Below are 11832 nucleotides of genomic sequence, written 5' to 3'. Positions count from 1 at the left end.
GTGAATGTATATATTCTCTTTTCTAGTTGGCAATCCATACAACTCTCCATGGGTTTAATCCATTGGAGATGGCTTTATAATTAAGGGTTTAGGTCATTTTTTGTCAAATAACTTTTGGTTTTATATTCATTTGGTCACTTAACTCTTTTTAAGTTTTAAAAAGTCATCGAACTTTTAACTTTGTGCTCATTTAGTTACTTAATTTTTGTTTTGTCACATTTAGTTACCTAACTTTTAAAATTGTGTTCATTTATTTAATCATTAAACTTTTTTTTTTAAAGTTTAGTGACTAAATGAGCACAATTTTAAAAGTTAGGTGACTAAATGAATACAAATCTAAAAGTTAGGTGACTAAATGTGACCAAACCAAAAGTTAAGTGACTAAATGATCACAAAATCAAAAGTTTGATAACCTTTTAAAACTTAAAAATAATTAAGTGACCAAATGAGTAAAAAACCAAAAGTTAAGTGACCAAAAATAACCTAAACCCTATAATTAACATCATCTTTATACTAGTTGGTGCATATCTATTTGTAACACGATATATATATATATATATATATATATATATATATATATATATATATATATATATATATATATATATATATATATATATAGGGCTAGGTTATTTTGTTTCTTACATTTATGATGTGTTAGAATGCATCAATAGGGATTTAGTAAATTAAATAATTATTTAGTTAAATAAATATAGATATTAAAAGATTTCCATAATTATATGTATATTAAATGATATCTATAATTATGATTCTCTTTTTATGAACTAATTAAATCCGTCATTAATGTCTTCAATAACATTCTTTTAGAATGAATTCACATCTAGATTTTTATATATGAGTTCATATTATTATTGATATTAATAACGAATTTAATTCATTTCCATATAAATGAGTTATAAGTATGAATAACATTTAATATACATATAATTAATACTAAATTCCTATTGGTGCATATAGATGTGAAAAATATTTGAACCTACCTATATATATATATATATATATATATATATATATATATATATATATATGTAGAGAGAGAGAGAGAGAGAAACCTATTACTTAATAGATCGCCTCCTAGATCTTGTCATAGCCAGAAACATTTGTAAAAAAAATTCATTCTTATCTTACACTTTACCGTTCTAAGTTTATACACCTAAATCATACAAGACTAGGTACGCTCAAGCATGACAGATGCAAAGAATTCACTAATCTTTATTGAGCTTTATGCAACAATTCTCACTCATCATATATATTCAGATGCAAGGGTTTAGAGATCCTCAAGTAATAAAAGAAGCCATCAGTACAGTACCCCATGTATACTATAGACAGATTCCAACAACTGATAATCTAACAATTCTAAAGCATAAAAAAAACACACACATCCTTCTTTTTACCTACCTGGGTAATACAAAGCTAAAGGACCAATTAGCACTTTAAACAATTGTACTTGCGAAATGCAAAAATATAATGGTGAACACAATTAATTGACTTTGTTATTCCTTTCTGATATGTTACTTTTTTGCTTGCATTTTAGCAAGCATGTTGATGAATGGTGATTTGGAAACCAATTGCCCAATAAGAACGTGATTCCAATGGAGCTGAGGGAACGAATTTTCTTAAAAACTCGAAAGAAAAACTTTTAGTTAAGTTAGAGAATACATTAATGATTAATCTAAACATCAAGAATGAATAATAACAATAGTATCATAATCATGCTAAATTTTAATAATCTTCAACTTTAAGCATGCAGTCATAATTGCATACAATGATCTCTCCTTCAACTCTACTGCCTCATAGGTTATATATATATATATATATATATATATATATATATATATATATATATATATATATATATATATATATATATGTGTGTGTGTGTGTGTGTGTTTAGGTTCATTTGAGACCATGATAATTTAGTAAAACTGTAAGACCAAATCTAAAAATATTTTTAAAATGCAAAATAAAAGGAAAATTCAAAAATTCTTTTTTTAATTATTATTTTCGGAACTTTATTTAACTAAAAAAATATAAAAAAATAATAATATATATAAAAAAATAAAAAGAATTACCGTTTTTTTAAATACGTGAAATATTTTAATAGAATATTACATTGTACATATTATAATATGATTTTTGTAATGTTTAGAATATTCTACTAGATTTGTCAGATATGTAGAATATTATAAATATTCTACTAAAATATGTAAAAAAAATGTATTTTTTTGTATTTATTTTTTATTTTTTTGGTATTTTTTTTTATTTTTTGATTTTGGAAAATATATATTCCCAAAATAATATTGGAAAAAAAATTTCAAAAATTTTCAATTATTTTGCATTTTAAAAATGTTTTTGTTTTATCTAATAAATGAGTGGCTAGGATTGCGTTTCACGGTTTCACAAAATTAGGCCACCTCACATAAACCTAACCATATATATATATATATATATATATATATATATATATATATATATATATATATATATATATATATATATATATATATATATATATATATATATATATATATATATATATATAGGTCCATTTGTTTCTAGCATCTATTGTGTGCTTGTACACACATCTGGACCAACGAATGGAATAGAATCAATGATTATGATATGAGGGTCTATGATATTACAATAGGGTAACGTGTACCTTATTATCACACAAATTTCAATATAAGGGTATTTTAGTCAACTAACATATATTAAAAAAAGGAAAATTTCGTATTTTTAGGGATAATTTAATCTCTTAATTTTGATATTCTAAAGTTTTTTAAATTAATTAATTCAATTTTAATTATAACGTAGTTTTTTTTTATAATAAATCGAATTTATTCTATCATTCTGACATAATGTCAACCATAAACTACTAACAATATTTCCGATTTTATTCTTATAGAATATAGTTCCAATTCATGTATTTTTGATAATTAACTGTATTTAAGAATTCTACATATTCTTCATATACATCCAAGTCAGTCTATGATTTTATTCTTCATATACATTCGAACTTAAATACAAATTCATACACATTCTTATAGGCTAATAGTCATATACATTTTAATATAGTTACATAAATTCTATCAGAATATCATAAAAAATGAATGAATATCTTAAGAAATGGTATTCTTAAATATATATAATTATTGAACAAATTAATTTGTTTCTTCAATGGTCCAAATAACTCACTTGATTCCAACTATTCTTACAAAAATGTGATGTATTATCGTATGAATGTAATTCTTCGCAAATATACTTGTTGAATTCGATTCCAAGTCTTTTTCTTGTATGATTAATATTTGATTCCTTTTTCAAGCCATTCTGAAAGAATAACATGCATTACTTATTAGTATTACCAATTAAGCAAATATACTTGTTATTATCAAATATTCTTAAAGATATTTTGACATAATGCATTTATACAAACAAATTCTGATAGAATACAATACAAAATATTCTATAAGAATACATATACTTTATTCTAATAGGATATTACTTAGAGTGTAATAGCTATAAAAAAAACATGTATATTCTACAAGAATGATACCGTAAATATTCTCCAAGAATGGCTTTGATTATTCTTAAAGAGTATGGAATTAATTCAAAGAAATTAAACTAAATCATCATGTTTATAGAATAGCTAACCATAAGCAAAGCTAGTTAAAATAGAGAAAATAAAGACCTCATTAGACCAATACAAACCATATTAACAAAACTACATTAGCTAATTTTTAAATGGATATAAAGACTTATCAATGGACATCATGTGCAAATAAATGAATGAAATATTTGGTTCAAGCATTTTAACAAATAGTTGGTGGGCAAATTCAGATGCCATTTTAATTTAAAGCTTGATGCTAGTTTAGGGAACAAGAAAATCAAAGTTTTATGTTAATCCATCCTTTTAAAAAGAAAACTTAGAAAGTCGAGTTTTAGGACTGTAAGAAAACTTCGCCATTTAAGAAACATTAACAATCCTTAAACTGAAGGATAGTACCTAGGGATTATTTTGATTGATTAAAAATCCTTCTTGATGATCTTGATATATATATATATATATATATATATATATATATATATATATATATATATATATATATATATATATATACACACACATAAATACGCCTATATACCTCGTCTTTAGTTCTTCGTGCCTTCATTCTTGCATCGATAGAGAAGAGGGGTAGGTTCTTTGGTTTTTTGCTTTGCAAGGTCACTGGTGTTTGCAAAAATCTTCTTGTTCTTTGGACAGAAAAATCGAACATGATGGAGGTGAGTGGTGGCAATGACTAATGGAGGACCGACGGTAAAGATTACCAGTGAAGGTTTGTGGTCGACAATTGAAGGATTTAGGGTTGTGGTTGAAGTCGGCGTTTTTCTAGTGATGGTAATGAAAGATACGTCTAATTTAACAAACAAATTCATCCAATTTAAAGAATATTAAATGTTTTAAATATTTACCATAATTAAGTGTAGTCAAGATTACTATTATACCCTTTTATGATTTATTATTGAATTTATTTTTGTTTTATTCTGATTGGTTGTTAGAGGCACATAATATTTATTGAAAACATTTGAACCTAATTTTATATATATATATATATATATATATATATATATATATATATATATATATATATATATATATATATATATATATATATATCTTAACTATGTTATGAAGCATGAACTTTTCTTGAAATTTAAGAGGTACATGCTTGATAACTTAATGTACAAATATTTTATGCACAAACCACTCATCTTTTAATGAACAAAAACTAATTCTTATATATATATTAAAGGAGGATACTTTTTAGGAATTGTAAATTTATGTGGTTTTTGGTAAGAATTGTCATCTATTTATGTGTTTGTGTTTAAATACATTCTTATATGTATTAAAGTTATTTTGTTCATATTTCAATTTTGTTGAAAGACTATCGCATCCGACCACCGCAACGCGGGGGTTCCCCACCTAGTTATAGTAAAGAATAATCAACGAAAATATTTAAAGAAAGAACATCAATTAAATTTTGTTTCTTTTTTTAATGTAGGCATGATGTTTGTCCAAATGTTCGACATTGATTTTTTCAAACATATCAGCTAGAAAATTTGTAACTATTGAAACAGTCAAGCAACATTTTCTATAAAAAAAATCATTCGTTGAAAAAATAATAATTGTCGCCGCCGCTTTGGACGGGTGCACACTAGGGATGAGTTATAAAATCGGAAATCGGACCGGAACTGAAATCGGACATGAACCGGAACCGGTATAACCGGAAAATGCTTAAACGGTCTGGATATTGGGTCTCAAAATTACTTTTATCCGGGTTCTGACCATTTTGGGTATGGGTCCAACGGGTCCGGTTAATCCGGGTTTTTGAACCGACTTTGTTTAAAAAACCGGAACCGGGTTTAATGGACCGGGTCCGGGTTTAGTAGGCCAAGGAACCGGTTTAGGTTTATTGTCCAAGGAACCGGTATAGGGTCAAGGAACCGGAATACGACAAGAACCAGTTTTTGACATGGTTGGTTCAATGTGTGATTGAGATTTGAGAGTTTCTAAATTTATTATTTAACTGTATGATTTACTTTTTTTGTATTGTGTTTGTGGGTTTAAACAGGTAAAAGAACCAACATTTGCTAATTATCCATGTATTCCTTTTCATTTTGGTATATCGTATTGAATATTTCTTAGCTGCAATGAATGCCCACTGTTTGGTTTAGTCGAAACCGATCAAATTGCCGCTTCAAATATCAAAGTAATTTGATTAGGATCATAGGCTGGATCTCATTTCATGATGAGTTTAAAAAATGATCAAATCATATGACTTGGAGTGGTTTAAATATGCATGATAGATATAGGAAGAGTAAGATAAAACAATAAACAAAAAATGCATTTTGAATGATTTCTTTTTTAAGTTAAATAAAAAATGAATTTCCACATATCTTAAATGGAAACGCACAACTCAAAATAAATTAAATTAAAAAAGGTGGTTAAAATAATTGTCCAGTAGTCTAATATATTATTTTAAAAAAAAAAAAATTTATAGTGGATATTAATTATGAAATATGGACATATAGTACTACAAAATTATCATATTCTAAATTCTCATTATTTATTCCACAATCCACAGTGATATTATACCAACTCTGATATTAGATTACTTCTTTTAAAAAAAAATATCGTAATTTATGTAGTTTTAATGTAATTTTTTGTTTATTATTTTTTTATAACGGTTGAAAGATAATGCGATTTAGTTAATTACATAAAAATTCGGGTTTTCCGGTTCTAAACCCATTTACCCGGTTCCACCTTACCCACTTTGATATTTTTGGGTTTTTCGGTTCTAGACCCACGTTACCCGGTACCGTACTCGGAATCGAACCGGAACCGGTTCCTATATACCGGTCCAGTTTCCGGTTCTAGAAAATCCCGTTAATCGGTTCCGGGTTTTCCGGGTCCGGGTCCATCCGGTCCGGGTTTGGACCCACTTTCATCCCTAGTGCACACCTAGAATATATATATATATATATATATATATATATATATATATATATATATATATATATATATATATATATATATATATAATGCATAAATTTCAATAATCTTCACCTTTAAGCATGTAGACATTATTTGTTTGTCCTTTGTGGACTGATTATATATCGGGTTCAGTAAATATTATCAATGACTTATAATCTTTGTTTGAATAAGATATATATTATGTATTGGTTCAGTAGGTATTATCAATGATTTATAAAAATTGTTTGACTTATATATATATATATATATATATATATATATATATATATATATATATATATATATATATATATATATATATAAAGAAAAGTGAATATGTGTTGTTATGTATATATGTTTAGGTATAGAACCTCTTAAACGATATAATTTTAAACAAAGCAAATCCAATTTCATTTCTCTTAATTTTGTTTTAATATAATAATACTATGGAATTGACTTAAATTATAGAATGAAAAAGATCAATTATATATATTTTTATTGCAAAAAAAAATTAAAGTTTATAAGGAAAATAAAAATAAATATATTTTTAACGAATATATATCAAACTTTTTGTCCTTCAATTGAAAAACTATATATACAATGATTTGTAAAAACCTTGATTGAGTTATTGGATGTTCTTCTTTTATCTTTTATTGTATTTGTTTTTATTTAAAATTTGGTATGATTTATTAAATGGTCATGAGTTTTAATACTTTATATTCTTAGATACAATGTAGAAAAAAACATAAATTCAATCAGTTTATCAAATCACATGATTAAAGAAGAATTATAAGCGATATTACAAGCAAGTTTAGGGGAAGAAGAAATAGAATATAAAAAAGTGATTAATGGTCTAACTTTTATCAAAGTCAAATATTTCATGTTGAAGAAAGACGTAATGCAGTTTCTGATTCTGTTCAAACCAACTCCAACTACAGAAAAGCTAATTCTCAATCAAGTCAAAAGCAAAGTCGATAAACCAAAAATGAACACACATGTTAAGGTTACAGGTGAGATGGGAAAAGCAAAAAAGAAAGAATTGGAATCCTAATTGAAGAGTTGAGAGTTGAGCCAATCCCTGCCAAAAAAAAAAAAAAAGAAGAAGAAGAAGAAGTAAAGATTAATTTTACATACTGATTGAAAGATGAATATGGATGGGGCATTGGGGCTTACTTGGTTATGTCATCAAGGTGGTCATCGAAGTCTATGATATCATTCCATTTCTGGGATGAAATGAAATCCAAAAGGACGATGTTGGCAGATGGCTCCTTTGTGGTCATGCGATCTGACTCAACCTGCTTCCAACTCCTGGAGGAGGAGGAGGAATCTCGTGCATAAACCTGCCATCACCATCACATAAAACATAATATTAAACAGAGAGAGAGAGAGAGAGAGAGAGAGAGAGAGAGAGAGAGAGTGTGTGTCCTGCAGATATTAATTTTAACAAGACACTGCAAAGTGATCCTTAATGGCATTATTAATAGCCTAATAATAGGGATTATCAATTTATCAGTAGTAAATTAATGCAAATATGGATGGATCCACATTTCCTGTCCTTACTTGACTCGACCAAAGGGATCACAAAAAAAAGGCAACGGAACAGACAATACCAAGGACAAAGACAGGAGACACGAAAGAATCTTCAAGTGAAAATCAATAATTTACATACATGATACATGATGGCATAGCTGCTACATTCAATGTGCCAAAAAATCCTCACCCAGATAAACAAACATAAAGACAACCTAGCGACTGGATCAATGATTTGTTATCTAATCTTGTTGGATCTTAAAGTTGCTCTGGACAACTGCATGCAAGGAATACATGTGTCGCTAGTTCCGTGACCATGCTATTATAGTAATAGCCTATAATGTAATAATATTAGTATTAGAGGATGAAAATCTAAAACCACATTCAAACCCTCATGGACCCACAGCCTACTCAAGACCACACCATTCAGGGGGAAATTCAAGAATCCATGTTATAAACATTTTAGCATATTTCAGTCTCCTACATTTTTACCATAAACTAAATAAATTAGCATGTTGCCATAGGATAGGCAGGTAGTAATAGTATCTGTGGTAGTTTAAACACTTGAAGAAACCAGATTATTTAACCAGTATTATCTATGTAAAGGTAAATGTTTTGACTGAGTGAGGCCACTTTTATACGATATACTATAACCAAAGTCAATTATACTAGGTATCAATCCAAGAAACAAGATTACTAACTAGACAAAGTAGGTTAAATTTGAATTTATCTTTCAGTTTCTTATAATTGGCCATCAATTCAGATATTGTTTCAGCCTCATCATACCTGCACCGCAGGAGACTTGTCCTTCTTGTTTCTCAAAGATCCAAGCTTTTTGTTATCTAGCTGCAATCAATAACAACAACAATATTTGAAAACCATTAATTCATAACTATTCCAGACAAATCATATAATTAAAAGTTTAAACCCAAGGGACTCTTTCCACATCATCTGATTCAGCTAAACAGATTTTTTTCAAAACCATTACAAATCTACAAATAGAAATGTTAATAGATGATAGTAGATCAACATATATACAGTTTTAACACCAAACATGGGTGATACTTTTTAAATTCAAAAATCATAAAGATTTTGTTACACTTACCAAAAGTATTCACAACATAAAAATCAGTATCAATTTCCAACTTAGAAATAACGGGTTTTAAGTTCGGAAGAAATGGATGGAGCAATTCAAATGTAATGTGATGCAGTTCCACTTATGTAGTGTTGCGTGTCAAGGTTACGGGAGAAATCAACTTGTTACAGTGCAAACTTAGTGATCAAGAACACGTACCAAAAGTACCACGGCTTGGGGGAAATAACGGTGAACGTGATCGGCAATGTTCTTAGCAACGGTACCGAGCTCTAGATCATCGAATCGTTCGTTGGCGTGGAAATAACCGACTATACTCAGCCCCTGTGAACTGTAATACTCCTCTATCTGTTACACAATTCAATAAACGAATACAAGCATTCAAAAGATGAACATCAAACCTAAAATCGGGAAGAGCTAACTCAGAAAGGGGAGAATTGAGGCAAACCATAATTAAGGCGATCTCTAGGGGAGGCAGAAGCCCGATCTGAGAAGAGTGGAAGAGAGGGACTGAGTCGGTGATTTCCACTATATCGCCGGAAAGACGGCCGAGGAGGACGCCGTTAACGGCGGAGGTTTTGTTCTTCAAGGCATGAAGAACCAGCTTGATGTAAGCATTTTGACCGATCACGTATCTACACTCGCCGCCGTTGCTCATCACTCAGGCGGACGGATATGGTTTTGGTTCGTCGAGAGTGCCGCTAGTCGTCTGATTATTCAACACGAAGTTTCCAAAAGCGGTGGAGAGCGAGATCCGATGACGACTAGATGGAATCTTCGGCCGACGATCCATAAAAATGCGGATACACCGAGACCTTGACGTCCGGCCCATTTGTTCTGGGCCCTGCTACTGCGAATAACCCGCCGCTAATAAACAATATTAAAATTTCGAGTTGCCCAAGGGGTGCGGTTAGGATTGCGGTTTCGCCACCGTGGCAGCTGAACACCACACTCCTGGGTGCGGTCTGGGAGCAGTTCAGACCGTAGTGTGACACCTTTTGACCGTGCGTTTTGATCGGTCCAACCTTTTTGACCGTTTCAACGATCCTTTTTCAAATTCAATTTTTTTTTAAATAACCCTATATGTACATATCATTTTTTACAAAAACCTCATTCACATTTATTAACATTTTACCATCTTTTTTTTCAAATTCTCTCAACATGTCTTGTTCCAAAAAGCCTACCATCGAAAATCACCACTGGAAACATCATAACCCCAAGACATATGATCAACCGATTTATTCGCATCTGTATTATCACTATGATGGTATGCTTCCGTATTATCCACAACAAATCTCATAGCCACAATGACCAACACAACCACTACCACAAACACAACTACAAACCGATCTCAACCTAAGTTTGATCAACAAATACAATCACAACCACGAACGGTCATTGATTATGTACCAGAATTCGTTCAAGAAACTCAACCCTCTCGAGCAACAAGTAAAAGAAATAGAAGGTGACAGCTAAAGGATGTGAATCCCTATAAGTGTTAGTGTTAGCACAATCATGGACTGATATTTCAGAAGGTGCGACGACTGGAACATACCAAAAACATGATCGTTTTTGGATTCGGGTTTTACATAGGTTCCACAAAGGAATGAACCGTGGAGTCTGTCGTTCAAAACATCAAGTGTACTTGAAATGAAGGAAGATGAACAAGGAAATCATGTTGTTTAATGATTTGTATACCAACATAAAACGTCAATTAAGAAGCGAAGAAAGTGATGATGTGATTTTGCAGAAAGCGCTAAAAGTGTATCAAAAAGAAAATGTGAAGGCTTTCAAGTTTCTTGAAGTTTGGAATCTTGTGAAAGATAAAAAGAAATGGCAAAACAGCAAAACATCTGACGAGCATATCAACAGTGGTTTAAAACGTAACAGAACATCCGAATCCGACCACACTACGTTCAATGCTCATGTTCGATTCGACCTCAACGAAGATGGTCTCATTCCAGTTTCACCACCTACCCGACCAATGGGAAGGGACAAAGCAAAAAGCAAAGGCAAAGGCAAAACGTTAGATTCGGATGAGTTAAAAGAAATGAGGACCGATATAAAGGGTATAAAAGATAGAATAAACAAGATTTTTCAACTTGCTTCTGAAATAGAGCTTCGGAAACAAAGGGATGTCGACTACAAAGTTCTAACGATAACACATCACATATGACCGGGGAGGAACTTGAAATTGCTTTGGCAATGAAAGTCGATCTCAAAAAAATATTATGTTAATAAATAGATGTAAATTTTTAGTTTTTTGTTTTTTTTTTAGTTTTTAATCGTTTCATGTTTAGGTTTTTTTTTCTAAGTTTTTAAGTTTTTTTTAAATGTCATGTTATTTTTTTAAGTACTAGAATGTACGGATTTTAATTTTTAATTAGTTGAATGTTATGCTTTTTTTTATGAAATTTAAAGTTTTAATTTAAATTAAATTGTTACAAGAAAATGTTGTACCACTCTTTGGGTGTGGCAAGGAAACACAATTTGGTGATATGTCGTTTATGTGGCAGTGTGGCAAAATAAGGGAGCATGACATCACTCTCTCCAGCCTTATGCTGATCATTAAAATTAGGTTGGAGGGAGTGGTAACACTCCTATTACCTTGTCATGTCAGCTTTTTGAATGTTACCTTATTTTTCTCCTTTTAACA

The 11832-nt window shown here is 29.9% G+C and overlaps 1 protein-coding gene across 1 annotated transcript; it reads right to left on the bottom strand.

The window, feature by feature from the left end:
- Positions 1–7411: 7411 nt before the first annotated feature.
- EMB2731 (ER membrane protein complex subunit 8/9 homolog) lies at positions 7412–9960 on the bottom strand. The gene is made up of 5 exons (XM_078997360.1): positions 9625–9960; positions 9378–9524; positions 8870–8929; positions 7727–7893; positions 7412–7631 (listed from the first exon to the last, which is right to left on the bottom strand). The coding sequence occupies exons 1-5, from the start codon at positions 9832–9834 to the stop codon at positions 7601–7603; spliced, it is 615 nt and encodes a 204-aa protein (XP_078853486.1). The 5' UTR covers positions 9835–9960; the 3' UTR covers positions 7412–7600.
- Positions 9961–11832: the final 1872 nt, after the last annotated feature.

The sequence above is a fragment of the Lactuca saligna genome, chromosome 5 (genome assembly GCF_052625555.1).
Source record: "Lactuca saligna cultivar CGN05327 chromosome 5, ASM5262555v1, whole genome shotgun sequence".
NCBI lineage: Eukaryota > Viridiplantae > Streptophyta > Magnoliopsida > Asterales > Asteraceae > Lactuca > Lactuca saligna.
The sequence above is the reverse complement of the archived record's forward strand: the minus strand, read 5'-3'. Positions and strand labels throughout refer to the sequence as shown.